The sequence below is a fragment of the Bubalus kerabau genome, chromosome 7 (genome assembly GCF_029407905.1).
Source record: "Bubalus kerabau isolate K-KA32 ecotype Philippines breed swamp buffalo chromosome 7, PCC_UOA_SB_1v2, whole genome shotgun sequence".
NCBI classification, from domain to species: Eukaryota; Metazoa; Chordata; class Mammalia; order Artiodactyla; family Bovidae; genus Bubalus; species Bubalus kerabau.
This window is the reverse complement of record NC_073630.1, coordinates 70,814,061-70,839,495: the sequence shown is the minus strand read 5'-3', so window position 1 is coordinate 70,839,495 and position 25,435 is coordinate 70,814,061. Positions and strand designations below refer to the sequence as shown.

General features: G+C 35.8%; 1 protein-coding gene across 5 annotated transcripts in view; it reads left to right on the top strand.

The window, feature by feature from the left end:
- The first annotated feature begins 251 nt into the window (after positions 1-251).
- The window catches only part of NFXL1 (nuclear transcription factor, X-box binding like 1), a 59,034-nt gene continuing 33,850 nt past the window's right edge, over positions 252-25,435 (top strand). The window contains exons 1-15 of one of the 5 annotated variants that reach the window (XM_055588496.1): positions 252-409; positions 814-999; positions 3,895-4,068; positions 7,711-7,820; positions 9,631-9,761; positions 11,010-11,188; positions 11,419-11,580; positions 11,683-11,783; positions 12,358-12,472; positions 14,049-14,173; positions 14,772-14,894; positions 17,880-17,970; positions 22,470-22,590; positions 22,820-22,979; positions 24,010-24,101. In XM_055588496.1, the coding sequence (XP_055444471.1) occupies positions 816-999; positions 3,895-4,068; positions 7,711-7,820; positions 9,631-9,761; positions 11,010-11,188; positions 11,419-11,580; positions 11,683-11,783; positions 12,358-12,472; positions 14,049-14,173; positions 14,772-14,894; positions 17,880-17,970; positions 22,470-22,590; positions 22,820-22,979; positions 24,010-24,101 (1,868 nt within the window). In that variant the 5' untranslated portion in view covers positions 252-409; positions 814-815. Of the gene's footprint in view, positions 473-813; positions 1,060-3,891; positions 4,069-7,710; positions 7,821-9,630; positions 9,762-11,009; positions 11,189-11,418; positions 11,581-11,682; positions 11,784-12,357; positions 12,473-14,048; positions 14,174-14,771; positions 14,895-17,879; positions 17,971-22,469; positions 22,591-22,819; positions 22,980-24,009; positions 24,102-25,435 lie in introns of all 5 variants that reach the window. The other 4 variants (XM_055588494.1, XM_055588493.1, XM_055588491.1 and 1 more) reach the window with 4 other exon arrangements.

Genomic DNA, 25,435 nt, shown 5'->3' with positions numbered 1-25,435 from the left:
TCGCTGTCTCTGCGCCCTGCCCGCCCGAAGTGAAAGTGCAAGTCTCTCAGTTGTGTCCGACTCTTTGCGACTCCATGGACTATACAATCCATGGAATTCTCCAGGTCACAATACTGGAGTGGGTAGCCTTTCCCTTCTCCAGGGGATCTTCCCAACCCAGGGATCGGACCCAGGTCTCCCGCATTGCGGGCGGATTCTTTACCAGCTGAGCCAGAAGGGAAGCCCGAACCCCAGAGCATTTCGGGAACTGTAGTTTCCGAAGGCGCGGTTCAGTTGGCGCATGCGTTCCGAGGTCTTGCCAACACACAGAAAAGGTCCCGGATGAGGAAACGGCCGGTGATGCCACGCGTTCTGCGATTTGTGAGCCTGGACTTCTGGGAATTGTAGTCGCTTGAGGCGGGCGCCGTCGGTAAGGAGACGTAGCTTTCCTTGGGGTTTGCTACTGCAGTTGCTTCCCGGCGGGATACGCCGGGTCAGTTGGTTGTTCTCCCATCACCGCGCTACTCCGAGGCCCAGGAGGCTCTTTCCTTCTCTCTCGACTCTTTCTCCGTGGCTGTATGCGGCTTGCTCTGCAGTCCATTTCTCTGCCTAGCTCTCTCCCTCTCCTAGCCATCTCCAAAGCCTGGGCATAGCGGGGGCTCGCCCTCTGGGAGAGACAGGGCCGCGACCTTTTCAAATCCGGCCCCCGTCTGGCGGAGACCCTCCTCATTCCACCCTCATCTCGGTTTCCCTCACTGTCCTTTTCTCCAGACTCCTCGGCACCACAGCCCTCACGCTCCTTCCACTCTTTTTTTTTTTTCCTTTCCTCTGCAGGGATGGAAGCTTCCTGGCGCCAGGTAGCCGGTGGTCGAGGCCGAGCCCGAGGACGAGGCGCTGCGGCCCCCTCCTCAGGAAATGGAGTCCATCTCCGCGGCGCCGGAGGAGGGCGAGAGAAGGGGTCGGTGGGCGCTGCTGGTCCTGGCCTCAGCCCCGGAGGAGCGGCCACCCCTGCGACTGCAGGTAGTTCAGCGCGGCGCAGCCCCGCGGGGTCTGAAGCGCCGCAAACTTCCGTGGCCGGTGGTAAGAATGGCTCCTGTTCTCGGGCTCACCTGCATGCCCACCTCCTAAGGCACTGCCTAGTCTGAGCTGCCTCCGCATTCACTACTTTCCTTCTCTTTCAGGAGTTTATAATTGGCCTCACTTCTCAAAGCTTTCAGGCAGCTGCTCATTCTAGGCCAATTCCCATCACACCTTATGCATCATCAGTTTAATTGATATTAATCTTTGTTATTTCTCCGTCCCGTAGTCTTCCCTTCACTCTTGTCTATTGAATTCCCAAGGTTGCAAATCGTAGCCCAGCGGTCTGATTTAGCGTATAGTTTGGTTAACACAATGCGTTAAATCTGAATTGATTGCCGGCCGTTTTTTGGGTTTTCTTTTTAAAATTTCATAAAAACCCGGTTAGCAACTTTTCTTCTCAAACACTGTGGCTTTGGTACTTTTATGCGTGGCAACAGTCGCTGGGCCGAGTTACAGAAGTCCCTTTTAGATTGGATTTAGGCTTTCCCCTTTTAGATTGAATTTAGGCTTTCCCCTTGGCATTGTGTCTCCTACTTCTGGGGCTGGTTGTCATTTTCCATCTTTGTTTGATTGCTTAGTTTAGTGACCTTAATTATCTGTGCCCTATATGCACTTGAGTTTGTGGTACTGTTTTGTACTGGGGTCACAAATTCCTAGTCACAAATTTCATGTCCTTTCCTGGATATATCTGGTGTGGCCTCTCAGCTTGTCAGTATCCTTCACCCAAGGCAACGGACAGGAGTTGGAGCTAACTCTCAGACATAGTGAAGGACAGGGAAGCCGGGCTTGCTGCAGTTCATGGGGTTGCAAAGAGCTTAGTGACTGAACAACCAAGCAGTGTTTTGGTGGAGTGCACACATGCAGCTTTCGGTTGTCCACAGCAGTGAAAGAGTGCAGGGAGGTCAGGGAATAATCCCGGAAATAATTTTATTGTTGTATTTTTCAAAATATATTTTTTTGGGTGGAGGAGCAAATTGAGCTTCTGAATGTTTTACCTCCTCAGCTAATTTTAAAGTTAGGTGATATTCTGAGTTTATGATAGTGGTGAGTTACTGAGTATGATATTGGTGGTAGTGAGGTATGCAAGAGGGAGACTTGTGAACAGTTTTGGTGAACTTCCATGGATTTTGTGGATAGAGAAAAGCAAGCATCCTTCAACTGGATAATTGAGATTTGACTGTAAAAAATAATATATGGGAAGGTTGCTTTGTCAGCTGTCTTTGAGATAATCTGATCTGGGTCTATTGATCAGGTTATGAATGTTTTTATTATATCTGCTTCAACCTTTAAAAAAATTTTGAGTCATATATCTTATATCAATTAGTTTTCTACTAGCACTCAAAGATTCCTATGTAAGCTCTGTACATTTTCCTCCAGTTTTACTTGAAATACCCAGGAGTCCCAGCCAAGCCAGCTGCAGTAAGAAAAGGAAAGGATTTCATGAGGAAAATAAAGATAAAACATCATTAAATACAAATACACCACCTCAAATGGGAAGTTTTTATGAGTAGTGACTCATCAGTTTCAAGCATAAAGTGCATTTCTTAGTGCGCTGATGAATTAAGGCACTCATGAATTAAGATCAATTCAGTCTGTTTGTGGCTCCTTTCTTGAACTGTGGTTGCTGTCCAGAAGAGTTTATTAATAATGCTTGTAGAGAATTCTGATAGTCCTGCTCTTGAGGACTTTGAAGTCTCATTGGGAATGTGCTATGAAGTAGTCTAATTCTTTTTTGCATTATTTAAGCAAGTAACAAAGTCAGAAGTACAGACAGTGCTAAACAGAATAACGGAACTAATTCAAAACTTATTTAACATTTCATTTTGGAATGAAGTTGTGAGAAGCACATTTTCCATGTTAGCAGTATTTTGTGTTTTGGAATTCCTGTGCTTAGTCACTCAGTCGTGTCTCACTCTTTGCAACCCCATGGACTGTAGCTCGATAGGCTCCTCTGGCCACGGGGAGTCTCCAGACAAGAATACTGGAATGAGTTACCATGCCCTCTTTCAGGGGATCTTCATGTGGCCCAGGGATCGAACCCAGGTCTCCCGCATTGCAGGCAGATTCTTTACTGTCTGAGCCACAGTCAGTCACTTCTTGTGTGGGATTAATGTTCAGTAAATGTGTTTTGTGACCACATGCTAATAAAGACAAAAAAGTTCTTGGGCTTTCTAAGCAGCAGATTGTAAACATAGTGGGTATACAGTGAATATTGCTTGTGCTAAGTCTTTGGTGGGCCAGGCCATGTTGGGTTTGTAGTATGAAAGAAGATGATTTGAAAAAGCACCTGGCTTTGCTGATTCTGATGTGCTCCCAGTGGGTATGTTTCCCACCTCTTAAGAATAACTGTACCATTCATTCATTTAAAACTTTTTTTTATTATTGGAGTATAATTTCTTTGCATTGTTGTGTTAGTTTTTGCTGTACAACAAAGTGAATCGGCTATGTGTATCCCTTCCCTCTTGGACCTTCCTACCATTTATTTTTAAACATCTCACTTTAATTTTGTTAATGTCCTTGTCTTGAGGTTGATCACCAGTTTTTTGATACTTTAACATGCCTTTATAATTTAAAAAATTGATTTGTTAGTCACTCTAGAACCGTTTGTTGCATTTAGCAGAATATTTAACAAAAGTGAAAGTTTATATTGTGGTATTCTCTTTACCTATATGATAAGAAATTTGAAAATACTTTTTTTCATAGATGACAGTAAAATAGAATGCACCAAAGGTGACTTTTAAATCTGTATTTTAATAATGTATTGGTATATCATGTCTTTCTTTTTGCGAGATTGTTTTGCAGAAATGAAAACCATTTTTTTTTTCTATTAAGCAGGGCTAATGTCTCAAAAGAAATTTGAGGAAATCAAGAAGGCTAATCAGGCCGCAGCCAAAAAAATTGTTGAAGAACACTTTAGCTCTTCATCTGAAGAAGAAGGGGATGAAGATTTTGAAGGAAAAAGAGGAAAAATAGTTGCTAATACATTTATAACTTACACTACTCAGACAGGTACTGTATGAGCTTTTAAATTTTGATATTTCTACATCAAATGAAAAATATATTCCTTACTTTTTCTAACACCTTTACTCTGTGTGGGATACTTTTTGTATCTTAAGAATGAACATTCTTATGCTATGGAGTTGAATTTTTACACCTTTTATTATTTGCTGCCACCACTGCTAAGTCGCTTCAGTCGTGTCCGACTGTGCAACCCCATAGACGGCAGCCCACCAGGCCCCCCCCATCCCTGGGATTCTCCAGGCAAGAACACTGGAGTGGGTTGCCATTTCCTTCTCCCAATACGTAAAAGTGCAAGTGAAGTCACTCAGTCGTGTCCGACCCTCAGCGACCCCATGGACTACAGCCTTCCAGGCTCCTCTGTCCATGGGATTTTCCAGGCAAGAGTTCTGGAGTGGGGTGCCATTGCCTTCTCCGTTTACTATTTGAGTTATATGTTTTATCACAGTAATAGGATGGCAATGCCTTTTATAGCCTTAGAAATTCTCTTTGCTGTTTCATTGGCATCTCATTAGTATGCCTGGGTGGTGGGGATGGGGGATCTTCCCTGAGAGATGAGTTGGGTGCAGTTGTTCCTGATGATGGTTTGATTGCACTTGAAGACTTTGAATACTCCTTTAAATTGATTCTTCATTTTTCTCTTTTTCATTATGTTAAATGTATCTTGGAGTCAGTTTCATTTCTTAACTTTATTCCTTTATTTTATATCTTACAACTTCTGATGTTTATGCTTTAAAAAAAATCTTAGTCTCCTCAGGTTCAGTGTGTACAGTCACATTGTATGTTGTATATATCTGGGTTACTTAGCCACATTTGTTGAAGAGAGCAAGGGGCAAAGTGAAGTTGCTGTGAAGATTTGTTCTAAGTGTAGAAATAGATTATTTTCAGTGAAGTGCTCTTACATGTTCCACATTTTATGCTTACAGTCATTGCTGGAAGCATTCTTGTATGTATTATCCACAGTAGTTGCTGAGTATATTGATAGCATCATGAGCCTGGGTACATATCATCAAAATGGTTCTAAGGAATTTACCCTATCTGGCAAGGAATTAAGATTAGGAAGCTTGACTAAGAAGTCTGGCTCAGCCAGGTAAAAGTTGGTAAAGAGGAACCTTGAGGTTTCTTGCTTTTAAAGGACTTCATAGAAAGTAACTTCAGGTTTCCTTCAAGAAGAGCTCACTTAAACCATTCTAGGTACAGGTGTTATTTTTAAATAGGAAATCCAGTGATATAACCAAGTATTTCTGTCTAGTGTTTGGAAAACTTTTATCATTTATGAGTTTTGTTAATTTTAACCCGGCTTTCATCTCAAAGTGTTAAGGCAATTTTCTTACTCTGTATTGTGTCAAATCCATAAGTATTTTTATATCCATTCCATTGTGTTCTGTACTTTGCCTCTACCAAAGTCAGGAAACGACTAGTACAGTAAATGCCAGAGTTATGAGATGGTTCCCATCTCACGTTAGTGAATTGAACACCAGAACTCACAGCCTTTGTACTTTTATGTCAAGTTTCAGGCTTTAATGGTAGCTTCCTGTTGGGTATTGCTGTCTTACTGGCCTATGGAAACATAAACATATGTTGAAAGATAACTTATTTATTGTCTTATTTTCTTTATATTAGTAGTGCCACAGTTTTCCTAGTCACCCACCTAAGGCAGAAATCTGGGAGCAGGGTTGGCATATACATGACATGAGTATATTTTATTTGCTCCCACTCCTCCCCTCAGCCCATGTCAGACAGCTCTTCAGGCACAGCAGTCTTTCCTTCTGAATCTTGGCCTGAACGTTGACTTTTCAAAGCAACACAATCTCATTGTCACCAAGTCCTGCTGAGTTTTACTTCCTAAATTTCTTAAATTCACCCCACCTTTCCCCATACTGTCATCACCTTAATTCAGGCCCCTACATCTGTTTAATAGGTTTAATAGCTATTAAATAATAGTTATTTAAATCCACATAATAGCTCTGTGGGGTAGATATTATTATTACTACTATTTTAAAGATGAGAAAGCTGAGATGGACACATTGACTTACTAAAGGTCTTTTTTGCTTCATCTGCTATAACTACCTCCTCTCTGGTACTTCATGTTTCCAGTCTTGGCCTCCTCACAGTCATTTTTCTTCAGTTGCCAGAGTGATCTTGTTAAAATGTATGACTTCAAATGCCATCCTGTCCACCATGACATCTTGGGCAGTATACTTTATTGCTGCAGCCAAGTTTTAACACAATTTTCAAAGAAGTCTTACATAAATTTTATAAATATAAGATTAGACTTTATTAAAGTCTATTCATCTTGTTTTTATCTTCTGTGTTCCATGGTAGCTGTTAAATTAGATGAAATTTTAAAATGCTCTACATTTGTTAGAGCCAGCCATGTCAAAGAGCAAAATAAATACATAGAATATGGTTATTAAGTCTGTCTTTAAGGATTCTTGTCAAACTTTGATGTTTGTTCAAAACAATTGTCTTAGTAAGTTTATAGTATTTTATAGTTTTGGGAGTGATTTTATATATATTTTGTTGAATAACCTAAATTATACTTGTGTTTATAGTATGGTAGAACAAGATTGTGTGACTTTTGTGTTTACTTGGATGGTCTTAGAAAGTAAAGAATTATCCAAGTGTCCTTTTTATTTTTCTTTTTGATGACATAAATTTTGGCTTGTACAATTTTATTGCCATGTTCTGTACTTATGATAGTTATGCCAGTAGTGTACTTTTCTTGGAGACTTGGTTAACCTCTATTGAATAATCTTTATTATACTAAAGGCCTGTAGGTTTATTTTTCTTACACTAAAGTGACTCAGATTATTGTCCTTTTGGTGTCATGTGAGCTTCGGGGTGGTTTTTCTGCCTTTCATTGTGCTGTTATTTCTTGGACCTTCCTGTATTAAACCCTTGCTGCAGCATAGCCTAGTGGTCAAGAGGGCTCACTTTGGAGCCATACCGAAGTTACTTAAATGTTATGTGCTTCAGTTTTCTCATCTGTAAAATGAAATTAAAAACATCTTATTTAATCTTACTGAAATACAAATAGTGCAGTGTCTACCAAGTAAATGCTTAATGATTGCTTAAAGAAAATACGGTGTAGTATTTTTTTCTAAGTCATGCTCCCTTTTTAAGCAGAAATAGCATAATTTAATGAAACAAGGTTATTGTACTGTATTGATCTTTTCATTCGACAGATTTTTACTAAGAACATGCTTTGTCAGACAGACAGACTCATACACACAGACTCTTACGCGCTTACACATTGGTGGACATATGCTTATATTTAGGCTCAGTGGCTCTGCAGAGCTTTTGCTTTTCAGTTCCTTTCACCTCACTTTAGGTATGCTTTCTCTTATTACTTGGCATCTGGCTGCCTTTGCCTGAGGCTCTGCCCCCACCGGATTTGTTAAGAACTGTAACAGCAGGTGAACTCTGAGAGAAGGTCAAAATAGAATGCATGGACTTTGTGACCTCTTTGCAGTTCACTGATTGCTTTTTTTCTTTAGCTTCTCCTTTTTTTAGCTGTAGTTTGAACAATTGATAATACTAGACAGTTCTCACGTAATGTGATGCTGTTGGTGACTTTGTGTTATTTTCAGATGTTGCTTAACCTTAAGTTTTCAATTTTTAAATTTCAAGATGGAGATGTACGAGAATTAGAGCGAACGAAACAGTACGTAAATGAAGCTTTTCAAGCCGGGGCTATGACATGCTTAATTTGTATTGCTTCAGTGAAGAGAAACCAAGCAGTAAGTTTTTGTCCTTATCTAAAATAATGTTATCTCCCTCAAATATCTTATTTTGCATGTATACTTTGCAATCATTTATTACTGTTTTTGCTTATTTTTGTTCAAAAATGTTTCATTTGAGAATTCTATTTATAAATTGATATTCAGTTTTGGGGAATCTGTGATTAAAAGAAAAATACCTCTAAATGAGCAATGAATATTTTCAGCACTATTAATAAAACTGAAGCAAATATTTTCAGTTTCAATGCATATGTCATGTTGATAAAGCATTTTTAGGATCAGTACTTTATAGAGACTCACAAGTACTGAAATGTTAAATAACTTATATTTCATTACTTTCACCAGGTTTTAAAAAATATCGTTATGTTCCCTGCCTTCAAGGAAGTAAAACCTAGCAGTGACATTTATGGTTTATTAGTGAGCTTCTCTTGTGTTGAAGGTACTTCTGGAAAGTGGCTAGGTTAATGGGGAGAGATCGATTCAGAGATAACTTAGGTACTTAGAGATTTTATGGCCTAATGGTGAAGTTAATATATAAGTAAATTTAAAGAGCATTAATAAAGCAATTAAGGAGACGTGATGACTGAATGTGATAGACTCACCATTTAGACCTCAAGTTAATCCTCTGCTGTTGTAGCACCATTGCCTAGAGAAGGGCAGTCAGGTCAGATGTGAAATGGAAGGGTCATGCAGAATGAACCAGAAATTTAAGCTATATCAGATAGGATAGCATAGCAGCTGCAGGTGCCTTTGGTGCTTCTGGTTGGCTTACTCTGAATTCAGCTGCAGCAGAGGAATAGTCTCTGCATTAAACACTTGCTGTCTGTGGGTTTTTTCCCCAACCTCACTGCTTTCTCTTTGGGAACTAACTCAGCAGGAAGTGGGTATAGTACCGAAGTAAGGCAGAGTTAATGCCCGCTGGGGCAACATTCCACCATAAGGAGTTAGGGGATGAGTGCCCTAGCTTCCTCTTTGCTAGTGGTTGGGGCTGGAGTTGTCCTAGGCATGTTTTATGTGGTTCTTCAGAACATTCCTAACAGGACTGAACTTTGGCCCTTAGTGGTAATCAGCTGAGTAATATGCAGTTTATTCGCATTTCCTTTTCCCTCTCTTGACCTTTTACTTCTATATCCCAGTTCTTTTTTTAGGCACTGCTCTTTTTGGGGAAGAAGTTGGCTTTTTTTCAGTGCTTCTGCTGGCTTATATTTATATATATATTTTCAAGTTTCTTTGTTCACCCAAGTTTTAGAATTTAGCATTAATTGCGAGACTAATAGATTTTTTATAACAATGGGGCAACAGAGATTGTAAGTACATACTTGTGTTTAAGGATTCCTTTTGTGGTGTTATTTACAATTAGAAAAACCTAAATGTACAACAACCCAAAATTTGTTAAATTATGGTATATAAATCAATGTGATACCTGCTATACAGCTATAAATATCATGTTGTATGAACATATTTGATAAGGGTAAATGCTTATACTATGTTAAAAAAAAGCCTATAGTTAATCAGTAAGTGCAGTATGACCTCATTTTTTAAAAAGTATGAAATATATACAAAAATATTAGAGATTTTTTCAGAATGTTAGCAGTAGTTTCTAGCTGAATGAATCTGGATGGTTAATATTATTTTTCTTTGAAGTGTTCTACATGTAAATTAATTTTTTAAAAGAACATTTCTTCTATTATGCTAGAGGAGCGTTTTTTTCTGTAATTAGCTCTTTAAAATGGTACTTATTTTAAAGTATTGTGGAATTATCGAAGAAAAATCATTTTGTGTTTGTTAATCTCTGATACCTTTGTCTTAGGTTTGGAGTTGTTCAGGATGTTTCTGTATATTTCACATGCCCTGTATCCAGAAGTGGGCTAAAGACAGCCAGTTTCTGGTATCTTCTCTGACGGATGATGATTTTGGAAAGAGAGATTATCCCTGGCCTTGGTAACGTTCTCTAATTTAGTTGGAGTGTTTAGTAGTAAAATAAATGAAAATTGTAGCTTCTAAGTTGCTTTATTGGCAATTTCATTGTCCATGCTTGGCCTTCAAGTAGTCATTTGGTTTGTAAAGAGATGAAACCTACTAATGGCTCCTTCCATTGCCCCAACTTGTGTTAAGTACTAGTTCCTTTTGGTAACTACTAAATCATTTAGATTCTCCACCGCACCCCCCCCCCCCATCCCCCAACGCACAGCACAAAGCAACGCCTTAGTTATCTTTTTAAAGAACTTTTAATTTCTTTCCAACTAGAATCCATTGAAATTCTGCAGCTTCTCTCAGGAGCTCCTGTTTGTATATTTTAGTGTCACATTGTACAAGACTGACATCTAACATTTTGATCATTGGCTTCCTAGTTTTAGCCTCGAAATCTATCAAAGCTTCAGGTTATCCAGTCTCATTAAATTTTCTACATTTATTATTTTAGTTTGGCTTCTAGGACCAAAACTGCTTTATTTTAGTCTTGCTGGGTAAAAATTTGTCTTAGCAGAGAATGTGAAGCAGTATTTGAACTTTTCTTTGACTTAGGCATATTTGAAATATATATATTTTTGTATTAGATGTTAAATATGAATATTTTTTATTTTCAAATATTTTTCCCCTTCTAGACTTTGCCGTGTTTCTTGCTGCTATATTACCTACCTGTAACCTGATTTCTCTCTTCTGCTTGCTATTGCTAATATAGTTTGCTTATTTGTAGACCACCCAACCAAACTTTTAAAATAGTGAGCCTTATAAAATTGGAATGAATAAGTCAAGAATAAAGTTCAGGTGGTTAGTAGAAAGCTAATGTTGCTTTCTTGTATAGCAGTATTTTAGATATGTGTTGTTTAATACAGTAGCAAGTAGCCACATGCAGTTGTTTATACTCTTAAAATTATGAAATAAAAAATTGTTTCTTCCTCAGTTGTTTGTACTAGCCACATTTCAAGTGCTCACTAGCCATATGTGGCTAATGGCTATTGTGTTGGACATGACAGGTATAGAACACTTCCATCATCTCAGGAAATTATTGGACAGAGCTGTTCTAGATGGTTGAAGTTGATTTTAGTAAAATCATGTTTCTTACTAATATAGAGATGGAGCAGAGGTTACATTAACTGATTGTATATACTCCATTGTTAAGTATATTTATATCCCATCTCATGTCACTTTTATAAATGAAATTAACTTCAGGAATTTCATTCTTTGTAGTCCCAAATGTAGGTTTGAATACAAACGATCTGACACACCAAGCAGGTACTATTGCTATTGTGGAAAAGTGGAAGATCCACCTTTAGATCCGTGGCTTGTGCCTCATTCATGTGGCCAAGTATGTGAGAGAGATTTTAAACCTTCTTGTGGCCATAAGTGTTTACTCCTCTGCCATCCGGGTGAGTTATATATTATATTTCTTGTTGTTTGTGGGTAGTTATTTCTTCTTACATTGAAGCAAAAAAATCATTGTGAAAGTTGAATCCAGAACTTAAGTATACATAAGAAAATATTTGAAGGGATTGCCTTTTAAAGTATCAGGAAAGTGTTAGGAATTACTGATAGGTGTAGGAACTGAAATTTTTAATTTTTGACTTCTGATTTTTTTTTTCCTTTCATTGGCTTCTAGGTCCTTGCCCCCCTTGTCCCAAGATGGTCACAACTACTTGTTATTGTAAGAAAGCAAAACCTATCCCTCGCCGGTGCAGTGCTAAGGAATGGTCCTGTCAGCTGCCATGTGGACGGAAATTGCTTTGTGGACAACATAAATGTGAAAATCCTTGTCATGCAGGTAAAAGGTCATAAGTGTTAGATGTTCCAGCCTTAAGCAGAAGTCAAAGCAGCCGCCATTGCTTTTATGATGTTCCATGGTTATTTATCATTTTGATTTTAGGAAGTTGCCCACCTTGTCCAAGAGTTAGTAGACAAAAGTGTGTCTGTGGCAAACGAGTAGCTGAAAGAAGCTGTGCAAGTCCACTGTGGCACTGTGATCAAGTAAGTGTATATGTATTTTGAGGAGTGGGTATTAAAGTCTACCAAAGCATATACAATTAGAAATGCTAGTTAGATTTAGTTGGATAAAAAGAGAGGAAGAACAGCAACTCAGATGAATTTTATTCATGTTTTAGGAAACTTTTCAACTTAGTATCATTTTAATTACTAGGAGAAATTTATTTTTCAAATTAACAGTGACTTGTTGAATTTCAGATTTAGTACATATGTACTCTTTCTTGCTAGCTTTTTCTCCTCTTTTCCCTCTTCTTGAGTTAATCCACTTGAGGAAGTAGGGTTGATTTTGTAGCTTGTCTTAGAATTGGCATGGCTTTAGTACCATTGGAAATCTTTGGTGGATGACCACATGAAACTGTATGTTCTTTTTGCATTTATTATATTTTAAAAATATACTCTGGCACATAAGAAACGTGTATGTGTGTTTGTTTATGCACATTCATGATACCTATGTAAGAGAGAAAGCATAAGAAGTTGCTTATTTGTGATTGAGAAATTATGTCGTATACGAAGTCTTGTTAACTTTGAAGTCTTTAGCATTTATTGCATGTTGTTCTAGGTATGTGGGAAAACACTACCATGTGGTAATCATACGTGTGAGCAAGTTTGCCATGTAGGTGCTTGTGGAGATTGTCCTCGATCTGGGAAAAGGTTCTGTCCATGTCAGAAGTCAAGTAAGGCTTTCTAAAAAATCTTTAATCAGATTATGATTACTTGTTATGCTAATTATTATATTTTCGCAATTAGCTTTCTCTGGAAACTTACAATGTCATTTTAATAATAGTATAAATTCAATATTAGATTTCTACACACCTGGGTAACAGGACAATGTAGCCTGGTGGATTAAGAACTCAGATTTTGGCCCCAAACTTCCTAAGCCTCTGAAATGGGTGTCTTGTCAATCTCAGACCAACCTCTTTTCAACCCTTTGATAAGCACATTCAAGGTGTATCTTCGGCTTCCATCTGAATGCTCTTCCAACTCCCCTGTTCTTTCAACCCCTGACCAGTGGAGAGAAGTGATTCAGGGAAGTAAATGTCAATATCCTGTGCTGCATGCTGATAAAACAAACAAAAAACTGAAGTAGAGTGATAATAATATGATCTTTGATTATATAAGGGTCACCATTCTGAATAGCGTGCCAACCTATATAAATCTGGGTGAGTTAAGACTGTGATGAATGTAAGTATTGCAAGATGTATTCCTGATTTAGCTCCTTCCTCTGATCCCATTTCTTTCTTTCCTTGCTTCAATAAATCTCTGCTAAAATTAAAAAAAAAAAAAGACTAAGCGTATCTGGGTTGAAATCCCACTTTCTTGAACTATACTTTTCTCAAGTTAAATGGGGACAATAGTAGTACCTTCTTCATAAGATAATTGTGAGAATTAAGTGATAAAATGCACATAAATTACTTAGTGTAGTGGCCAGCACATGAAGGAAACCTAATAGTTATAAACTCTTGCCATTATTCTGTATTAGATTAGAGGTGAATTTAGTTTTGACTGCTTTGAGATAAAGGCATAGAAGAGTTTCAGTTGACGTTCACTTTCTTGATTAAGCACCAATACCAGCACACGTATTTGTGAGATTATTGCCAGCATTAGTTATAAAATATTTATGTTAAAGGCCAATTTCATAGTTTGAAAATCTAGATTTTTTTTTCATCCTATGAGCTTGTTTAGAGCAATTTTCTTTTTTTTTTTTTTATTCTGTATATTGTAGAATTCTTCCTAGTAGTTTCCAGGGACTTACTTATTTCTTTATAAAAATATTTCTGAAGTAGTTAGCTCATAAAAATGTGCTTCTTGAGTATGGTAACGTGTCATGTGTCGAATTCTTTTTAAAACGCATAAACTTTGGGACTTCTCTGGCAGTCTAGTAGTTAAGAATCCTCCTTGCAATGCAGGGGACCTGGGTTGGATCCCTGTTTGGGAACTAGGATCCCATATGCCACAGAGCGGCTAAGCCTGAGTGCCACAACTAAAGAGCCTGTGCGCCACAACGAAGATCCCACGTGCCGCAGCTTAAGATCTGATGCAGCCAAATAATTTTGTTTTTTAAAGCATAAACTTTACAAATATTAGGGGTTATTTTCATTAAAGTGAACTTTTTCCATTAATTATGTAGATGCAAAAACTCATGTCAGAAAGGCCTGTCATTTAGGTAACCAGAAGTACATGGCACATTATTAGTGTTTTATAATAATATATGTTGTTATTAATACTGATTTTTTTTTTACCCGCTTCTAGAATTTTCCTTGCCTTGTACAGAAGATGTACCAACTTGTGGAGACAGTTGTGACAAAGTACTTGAATGTGGAATCCATAGATGTTCACAGCGTTGTCACCGAGGCCCTTGTGAAACATGTAGACAAGTTAGTCGTCTCCTGTAATGATTACTTTTTAACAGCTGTCATATTATGTCAAATGGGGTTGTTTTATATTGTTCTCTTAAACATCTGTTGTCATGATCTAACATTTATTATGATGAAACAGGAGAGTATGCCAGCAGTTAAGTCTGAAGTTACCATTTATTTTGTATTCCTTGGTAAAAGTTTGAATGTTGTCATTTTTAGACTAGTGTGGACTTGTTCTCAGTAGACATTCAAAGCAACAATGAATTAGGCTTAGTGATGATGGAAAAAAATGCATGGATGTCATTTTGGTTTTGACATGCTACCACATAATCCAGTTTTCTTGTTTTATTGAAACTAGATGTATAGATGTTATGGTATAATTAGATATAAGAGATTTTAATTGTTTTACTATTTAATATCAAGTTTTGACTAAATTTAATAATAGAAATTCTGTGAAGTCTTTTTGAAACAAGTGTCTTAGAAAATTCAGCCTTTTTTTTAAGTCTTTAATACAAAAGGCTCTTAAAACTTTTCTCTTTCATTTTTTAGTAGTTATAGAGATAGCAATGTGAAAAAAATCATATCAACAAAAGTCAATAGCATTTGATTCTTCCAGGAAGTGGAAAAGCATTGTCGCTGTGGGAAGCATACAAAACGAATGCCGTGCCATAAACCTTATCTTTGTGAAACTAAGTGTGTTAAGATGCGGGACTGTCAGAAGCATCAGTGTAGGAGAAAGGTAATAAGCTTGGAAAACTGATTTTAAAATTCTTTTGAGTTTTTCCTTTTGGGGCCCATGATAAGTGCCATCTTGACTTGTTCCTCAGATATTTAGACATATTCTTTGCTTCCTATATGAAATATTAATAAATATTCTACATTATTGTTTGTACTAGTGGAAATTCTACCAGTGTTTTTAAATAACAGTGGTGTCCTTTTGTCCTGTGCATAATTCTTTTGTCTTGGTTCTCTGGCTGTTTCTGTTCCCTGACTAAAACGTCATAGCAGTGTTAGCAATGTCATTTGGTTTTGTAGAGGCTTAACTTCCGCTGTTCAGATCTTATCTGTAGAAACTTGGTTCAGTATAAGGAGTATTTTTTTGAGTTTGTAGATTTGCAGTTTTTTCAAACCTCTTTTATTATTATAAATTATCCCTCTATCTCCGGTAAGATACCTTGTTCTTAAATTTATTAAATATAGTGATTTCAACTTTGTTTTTCATAGTGTTAATACAGTATATCTTTTCCATCCTTTTAACTTATTCATATCTTTATATTTAAAGTGAACATCTACGCAGAGCACTTAGATTTTTTTTATTTTATTCAATCTTTAGTTTTAATTTGAGTGTAGATCATTTACATTTCTTATGATCTTTAATAAAATGGTTGAATTTAAATCTATCATTTGCTATTTATTTTCTGTTTGCCCATCTGTTCTTTGTTGCTTCTCCTTCTTTTGTGTCTTCTATTTGATTGAGTGTTGCTTTTCAATGATTCTGCTTTACCTCCTTTATTTGATTCTCACACATTTTATACTATTTTTTAAAATAATCTTAAATATGTTGTTTTGCTTTAAATAGGTATCTTTCAAAGAATTTGAAAAAAATAGGTAATCTTTTATATTTATCATCAAACTCATGACTTTTGCCATTTTTCATCCTTTTATAAAGATTCAGGTTTCTATCTGGTTTCATTTTCTTTTATCTGAAGAACTTCCTTTAACACCTCTTGAGTGCTGGTCATGGAGTCTTTCAGTTGTTGTAAACTCTCTTTAGCTTTTGTTTGTGAAAAATATTTTTACTGTATGATTTTTATTTGACAGTTTTCCCCCCATACTTTAAACTATTTTTGTTATCTTTGTTCTTCTGTATGTATCTTTTTTCTTTGTTAAAAAGATTTTTCTCTTTATCATTAGTCTTCAGGAATTTATTAGTGATTTCCTTTGTATTGCCTTCTTCATGTTTCTTTTGCTCAGCTTTTGTTGAGCTTCTTGTATTTCTTTATAGTTTTCATCATACTTATGACATTTTTGATCCTTATTTCTTCAAATATTTCTCCTACTCTTTGCTTTATGACACTCTAGTGATGTATATGTCAAACTACTTGAGGGCCTATAGTTCTAATGCTTCACTGATGCTCCATTTACTATTTAGTCTTTTTAATGTTCATATTTTATGTTAGCTTATATTGCTTTATCTTCACGTTCAACAAGTTTTCTTTTGCATTGTATAATCCCATTTTTAATCCCATCATGTATTTTCTCATCTCAGACAGTATTTTTTCATCTGAGTCTTGGAGTTGTGTCTTTTTCATCACTTCCATATCTGTCCTTTTCATGCTCATGCTTTCTTCTGTTGTCATCAGTATAGGTGGATGGGCTGTACTTCACATGCTTATTTTATGTACTTATCTACTAATTCTGTCATCTGTCATTCTTGGGTCTATTTTTATTGATGGAATTTTGCTTTCCTTTTGGGTTATTCTTTCCTCCTGGGTGACTTTTGATTGGTTTCCAGATACTATGAACTTTATATTTTGTGCTACCATTTCTCCACAAATTCTAACCATACTGGCCTCTGAACCTTGAATTTTGTCTCCTAAACTTGGTGAGACCACTGGACTTTGCTTGTGATTTTTCTCCTTGTGCTGCAGTGTGGAAACTTCCAGGTCTAAGCTTGTGCTATCATAGGACTCACCTTTTTTGTTTATCTTTTCATAGGGTTTCTGTCCAGTGTTGCCTAATTGTCCAAAATCTGAAAACTGTTGTTGGATATATTTTGTCTGATTTTCTAGTTGTTTAAAGCAGGAGAGTAAATCTGGTCATTATTGCTCATCCTGGTGAGAAACAAACACCTAAAAGGCTTATCGCAATAATCTTCTTTTCCCCCATTGTCACTGGGAAAGTGATAGGCACATAGTATTTTTTGGTAAATACTTATTGAATTGAGTGAACTATTTTAACTTCTAATTGCTTTTCAATAATGTATATTTTGTTTTGAGCTATTTTTTTATCCTGAAACTTTTTCTTAAGTAGGTTACAAACCCATGTTTCTTTAAGACAATTGTAGTCTGTATTTCGTTTCCAAGGTTTGGATATATGAGAAGTCAAGGAGTTAGAATGGCAGATGGAACTTTTAAGTAGTTGCTTTATGTTCATGAATGAAAATTGGGACAAGTCTTAGACAGCTATATTTCTCACAGATTGAAAATTAAGAAGTAACAAACTAGAGAGTGCTGAAATCAATTAGCCTGTCTCTGCTTCTTTCCTTTAGTTAGACTCCGATTCTTTGGTTTGAAAATAGTTGCCCACCTAATTTATATAATGCACTGACTTTATTATAATTAAATCTTAAAAATAGGCAGATTGTTTGTCTAAATTGATTATAGAGTTTGACCACATGCATTCCTATCGTTAATGTTGTCAGTCTCTGCATATATAAGTAGAAGAGAATCTCTTATGAAACTATTTTAAATTATAGAATAGTTAACTAAAGGGCACGTAAATTTAGCTTGATTTCACTAAATTAGGTCATTGTCTATTTAAACTTCAAGTTCTTAGTATAATGTATTCTACACAAGAATGTTAATACTCTTGAATATTCTTATTCTTATAGTGAAAAGAACAATCTTTTGATTTCCCTAAGTTCTGTGACTGACTAGTAATGACATTCATATTATGTATGATTTTCAAATTATCTGTTCTTTATATATTGCTTTCCCTTCAGTGTTGCCCTGGAAACTGTCCACCTTGTGATCAAAACTGTGGACGGACTTTAGGATGTAGAAACCATAAGTGTCCATCTGTCTGCCATAGAGGTAAAATTTAATAACAGCTGTAATTTTATGTTTATATTTACATAGTGCTTTATAGTTGATAGAGAGCTTTCACATTTATTATCTTACTCTTAACAATCTTGACACGTTAGAGTAGTCGCTAGTATCCTTATTTTATGGTCGAGGACATTTAAGCTGAAGAGGATTCAGTGATTTCCTTAGGGAATTTTCTAGCAAAGCACCATAACCAAGATTTGAACCCAGGCCTTCTGAATATAAACTTTAGTTCTTTCTGTAATACCATATTGTTTCCTTTCTTCTACCCCACCTTCCCCATATAGTTTTTAAGCTAATAGGTTTTTCAGTACTATTGTGAATTTTAGACATTTATATGAAATTAAGTTTAGTAAATGAATGGATATATTCTTTCCAGTGGGTCTCAAAATTTTTTATCTCAAGGCCCCTTTAAACTCTTTTTGGACCCAAAGACCTTTTGTTAATATGGGTTTTATCTATTGATATTTATTCTATTTAAAATTAAAATATAATAACATTTATTATTTTATTTAAACATAGTAATTAATCCATTACATCTTAATACAGTAACTTTTTTTGTGTGAAAAATAAATATTTTCTGGAAAAAAAAATTAGTGTGAAGAATGGTATTTTGTATTTTTGCAGATTTCTTTAATGTCCAGCTTAGTAGAAGATAACTGGATTCATGTATCTGCTTCTGCATTCAATCTATTGTGATATCCCTTGTCATATAGCTTCTGGAAAATTCTAATCTATGTATATGAGATCTTGCACATCACCTGAAAGGGTCTCAGGAGTCCCTCAGTTATTAGACGTTGAAGACTGAGTTAACTTTACTCATTTGGAGTATGTTAGTATGAAGTGAAATCTCCTGAAAGATAGTATATGGTAGTGGGAAGAGCATGGACTTAAATTAAGAGGTCTGAATCAAGTGTGGACTTAGTAGCTATATGACCTTGGACAAACTACTGTACTGTTTTTTGTTGTTTTCCTTTGGGATTAGGTGGATGCTAGATATCTCTCTTAATGTCTTCGTCCTTTCAGGAATCTTGGAAGGTGAATGACATTAGTGTTCTGTGTAAGGAGGAAGAAGGCAAAGACTATTGGCCCAAGGTTATAGAACTAGTTACAGAGTCAGGATGTGAACCCAAAACTTCAATAAGTATTTTTGAGTGTCTTCTAAGTACCAGGCACTGGGATTACATGAGTGAATGATTTGACAAAGTACCTGCTTTTATGGAACTTATTTTGTAATTCTCCCTTAATTGGAATAAAAATAAATAAGTTAGTACAGAATATCAGATAGTGACAAGTATAATAAGAGAATTAGAGTGAAATTAAAATCATGTTAGTGGAGATGATATATCCGGCTTTACATAGTGTGGTCAAGTAGGATGATGTGTGAGGGGGGACCCTGAGAGAAGTAGGGATCAGACACTGTGGAAATGGGGATGGGGCGGTGGGATTGCAGATGCCTTCAGACAGAAACGTTTGAGAGGACTGAAGTGATTGTCCAAGGAGATGAGGTCAGAGAGATGGTGGGATAAAGGACTGCTGAGGAAAGGAGACTATGTCTAGGGTCTCAGAAGCCACTGTTAAAACGTGGCCTTCACTTTAAGTTGAAAACTTAACTGGTTGTATGACCATCAAAGAAATTAGATCAGTAGTTGAGAATTTTCTCACCAAGAAAAAAAAAGGTCTCATTGATATTTACACTTGATTTTTAACAAATAAACATTTAAGGTATATATAAGTTTAATCTCTTTGTAAATTATTTGATAGTATATGTAAAAAAGGATTGTGCCCCAGCTCGTTATTTATCTTACAGAGAAAGTAAGAGAAAATTACAGGTCAATCTAACTCATGAACATGTTTGTGAAATTAGTTTTAACCCCTCAAATCCAGCTAGATGGTATTAAAATATCCATGCAATAATATATGGTTGGTTTAAGATTAGTAAATATAATATGTTTCTGCCACATTAACAGACTATAGGAGAAATGAGATCATTTTAGTAAATGTCTGAGAAACCATTAATAAAATTCAAAATCTGTATATGATGAAAACTTAACCAGGAATAGAGGAGAGCATCCTTAACCTGATTTATACAGTATCTGCAAAAAGCATAAAGCAAGCATCATACTTAGTGGAGAAGTGTTGAAAGCATATCCCCATCTTGTACTCTTTTGAAGCAGATCCCATAAATACTTCAATGTGCATCTCTAAAAGATGGATTCTTAACCTGAAAATAGTTAATCTGTTTCTGAATATCAGCAAATATGTGGTGTTCACATATCTTGTTGTTTCATAAATACCTTTATTTTTTTACTTCAGTTTGTATGACTTAGAAATCTTACTAAGATTGACATTGTAGTTGGTTGATGTCTCTGAAGTCTGTTAATCTGTAATTTCCCTCTTTTTCTATGATTTTCCATCTTTTTCTTTTGTCACTTAAGAAACTAGATTGCTTTATACAGTTTTATAGAGTCTGGATTTTTCAGAATGCATCTCTGTGGTATTATTGAATTTTTGGCATTTTCCTCTGTATTTCCTATAAACTGTTAGTGGGACTAGTGGTTTGATCAGATCTGGGTTCAATTATTATTATTATTGTTTGGCAGAATGTTTATTTTTAAAAAAGTTTATTAGCCCCTAACAAAATTTATCTTAATGGAAAGTGTATGAAAATACCATTGTCCAGCTCTTACCACAATTGCATAAGATAGGTAAAATCATTATTTTATGTCATTTTCCATTATTCTAGACACCTTCATAATCTTAAGTTATACGGTAACTCATAGGAAGAGTGTGCTGTCTGCATGTTTGCATTGTGAATATATGAAAGTTCAATGTATAGTTCTTTTAAGTTTAAGACCATCCATGGTTATGGTTCCAGAATTATTGGGCTTTTGACCCACTGGTCACTGTAACTCTATGCTCCTTTTTCATTTAAAAAATACTGTAACTGAAGTTATTTTAGTTTATCTGTCATGTTGTACAAGTGTCTGTAATGGGTTCATTAGGAAGACTCTTCAGGGAAATTATCCTTTATTCTCAAGATTTAATTTAAAAAAAAGAAAACTAATACTGTAGTTTAGGATGGTGAAAAGATGTTGTTTGATAAGTTTCTCTCTGAATTGCTGAAGATGAATGAAAATGATCATTGTTAAGTGTGGAAATTGATACAATGTGCTGAGTAAGAACAGACATAAATATTGCTATTGACTTTTAAAAAATGTGACATCTAGTCATTCTTTTGGAAGGAACAAAATAAAGTTTGTTCAGGTGAGTCAGGATGACTTGGTTTGCATTACCATCAGGATAATACTTCATTGGATTATACTTACCAAAACTCTGAAGTCTAAGTTTGGTAATTTGTATGATACATGTGTGTTTTTTCCCTATGATGATTTTTGTTTTCTTTTTCTGTGGTCATTATTTAACTTATTAAATATTTTAAACTTTTGTTTGTTTTGAACTTATAGACTCTTTAACCAGACTGTTTGTCATCGTTAATCTGTTTTTTTATTAGGTTAACTGCTATTCAGTATTTTGCTTGGTCCTGACACCTAGGCAGCAATGTCTTGAGATACTTCCTAGTTGACTCTTTATTCCTTTTTTATTATTTCATTTTTAATGGGGTGCCCTACTGGGAAAACAGAGTAGAAATAAAGCCCTTAAGAGAATGTTAAAGCCTTGGGGAGAACTTTTTAGCCCATTTTAAAAGATTTCTTTTCAGTTGGTTTTGTATGTTTCTACCAACCCATAACAAAAGAAGGTGAAAAACTAAAACTCTAAAGATGTTTCCTTTTGAAATGTTTAGAAGAGAATTATTTGGAATTATAGCCTAAAATGAGATTTTACAATTTAGTCTTTTCTCAGAGCATGACTAATGGAAAATTGACTGTACTTGTTAATAATCTGATGAAAGAAGTCACTCATATTGGGGAATTTGTCTTAAAATAATGTACTTGAATAAATGTATGTATGAAATTAAGCCAAAAAGATTATTGCTAACAGATTTTCCACAGACTTAACTCCATTTTGCTTATATAATTTTAATAATGTGTTATTTGTTACTTAGAACTTTTAGCAGAATTTAAGTGAAATTCTAAAACTTTTTGTTGAAGTACCAGTGTAGATACAGAAAAGTATACAGATAGCAAGTGTACAGTTTGATGTCTTTTTATAAATGGAACCTACCCATATAACCAGAACTCACATTACTAAACAGAACATTACCAGCATTTCCAAAACTATTTTTGTGTCCTTTGTAATCATCATCCTGATTTTAAACAGAGTAGATTTAGTTTTTCCTGTTCATTTTATGTAAATGGAATCATACTCTTGGTGTTCAATTTCTTTTGCTCAGTGTTACGTGTGAGGTTCGTTCATACTGGTAGAATCCCATTGTGTGAATATACTAAACTTATTGATTCTGCTGTTGATGGGAATTTGGATAGTTAAGGAACTTTCTCTTTAAGTTTCAGACATTTTTTTTCTAGGTAGTTGTTACCCTTGCCCAGAAACCGTAGATGTGAAGTGCAATTGTGGTAATACAAAGGTGACAGTACCCTGTGGCCGAGAACGTACCACAAGACCCCCCAAGTGCAAAGAGCAGTGCAGGTTAGTACAAAGCTCTGCACAGACTTACATCTGATATCTTAGAGATTTAAATTCATATTGATTTTTAATTTTGTTAATATTTTCAGTTTTGCTTTAGTGTTCTAAAATATTAATATTCACAGTATGATCATCCTGTGTGGAATCAGAATATATATATATAAATAAATGTACTTTAGATATAATTGTTCAGTGATCAAAGTAATTAAAAAAATTGTATTTTATAATTTAGTCGGCCACCAACTTGCCATCATACAAGTCAAGAAAAACATCGCTGTCACTTTGGCTCTTGTCCTCCATGTCATCAACCTTGCCAAAAGGTTTTGGAGAAATGCGGTCACTTATGTCCTGCTCCGTGTCATGATCAAGCATTAATAAAGCAAACTGGCAGGGTAAGAGAACAAATGTTACTAAGAGATAATGCATTTCTCTGGGTTAGGTTTTCTTAATTTTACTTAGTCATACAACAAATGATGATTAATTACTTACTGGGTATTAAACACTGTGATAGGTGCTGGGTCATAAGGTATAGGGCTTCTCTGGTAGCTCAGCTGGTAAAGAATCTACCTGCAATGCAGGAGACCCTGGTTTGAGTCCTAGGTCATGAAGATCTGCTGGAGAAGAGATAGGCTACCCATTCCAGTATTCTTGGGCTTCCTTGGTGGCTCAGGTGATAAAGAATCTGCCTGCAATGCAGGAGACCTGGGTTTGAACCCTGGGTTGGGAAAATCCCCTGGCGAAGGGAAAGGCTACCCTCTCCAGTATTCTGGCCTGAGTCCATGGGGTCGCAAAGAGTCGGACACGACTGAGTGACTTTCACATAAGGTTTAAGACTTGACCTTCTGTCTTTAGAAGCTTACAGTATAGAAAAGAAAAGAAACCAATAAACAAATGTTTGTAAGAACAGCATGATAATCATTTTATAATCTTGCAGATGAGTTTGTGAGTCCTCCATGTATTGTGGTGTAGGGTTATAAATATCTCCTAATTTCTTCAAAGATTCCTTCACACATTCAGCAAATATTTACTGAATTCTTACTATGTGTTAAGCATTTTTCTAGGTGCTGGGGAGATAGCAGTGAACCAAACAATGGAGGTTAAATTCTATTGGTGGAATTTAGATTTTGTGATTCTGTTTTGTTTTGTTCGGGCTTATAAGAAGTGGAGGATGCTATGCTGCCTTTGTTCTGTTATTTAAAAACTGCAGTCTGCCTCAATTTTTAATATAAATGTGTTAGAAGGAAACAATGTAATGGAATTTAAGGATGTAGTAAAATATTTCAATAAGCACAATTTGTTGATTACTTGAAAAAATTTCAACCTGCTTGAGCAGAGGATTTTTGGAACTGTTTCCTTAGATACTTAAACTGGCCATACAGTTTAACTCCTCTGACTTAAAATTGATGTGTATTTTACTTGTAGCACCAGCCTACAGGCCCTTGGGAACAGCCTTCTGAACCAGCATTTATTCAGACTGCATTGCCTTGTCCTCCATGTCAAGTTCCTATTCCTATGTGAGTATTAGAATTTTAGCTTTTTTTTTTTTTAATTTATTTTCGTTGTGGCATGTGAGATCTTTAGTTGCAGCATGTGAACTCTTAGTTGGGGTATGTGGGATCTAGTTCCCTGACTTGGAAACTTGGGCTCTCTGCATTGGGAACAGAGTCTTTAAGACCTTTTGACATAGTCCAAAGCATATCTTAAGAAACTTCTCCCCTTTTTCTTTTTGTAGTTCATCATTATTTCAGGCCTAGCCTGTAAAGTGGGCTTCCCTGGTGGCTCTGGTAACCTGGTATCTCTTCCCTGGTAGCCTGTAAAGTAGTCTGTCTTTCTGTTTCATTCTTTTCCAAATATATTTTGCATACTGCTTAAAATCTTCCTCTAGATAACTTTTTTGAGTCATTTTCCCCAACTAGAGTTTTAATGGGTCAGTATAGCCACTCTTACTCTTCTTTTGGTTACTGTTTGTGTGGAAAATGGACAGATTCTTAGAAACACATAACTGTACTGCAACTGACCCAAAAAGAAGTAGGAGATCTGAATATAACTGGTTTTTAAAGAGTTAACACCAGTGTTTTACTAAGGAGGGACACTTCCTGATGCATTCAGTGAGGCTAGAATTTCCCTGTTAATAAATTAGAAAAATACAGGAAAAATACAGACCAATATCCCCTTTTTAATATAGATACAAAAATTCTTAGCTAGATATTAGCAAACTAAATCCAGCGATGTGCAAAAAGAATTACATACCATGGCCAAGTGTGTATATTCCAGAAATATGAATTTGAATCAACCTCCGTCATTCATTCATCAATGATTGATTAAAATCAATCAAGTTAGTACTTCATCAGTAGAGTAAAAGGCAGTTGATAGATGCAGAAAAACATTTGACAAAATCTGACACATTTTCTTGATAAAAACACTCAACAGTCGTGGAGTAAGAGGGAGCTTCCTCAACCTAATGAAGGATGTCTATGAAAAACCCATAGTTAACATCACACTTAATGGTAAAAGATTTAAAGGTTTCACCCTGAATATCAGGAACAAGACTAGGATGTTTGTTCTGCTACTTCTGTTCAATACTATACTAAACATACTAGCTAGAGCAATTAGACTAGAAAATGAAGAAGTAAAACTGGATTTTCAGATAACATGATCATGTGTATGGATGATCCTAAGGAATCTTTCCACAAGTTATTAGAGATATTAAATGAGTTTAATGAGGTTATAAGAAACATGAATATACAAAAGTTAGTTTTATTTCTATACACTAACAATGAACAATCTGAAAATTGAACTAAGGAAATAGTTCCATTTCCAATAACATTAAGAAGAATAAACATTTTGT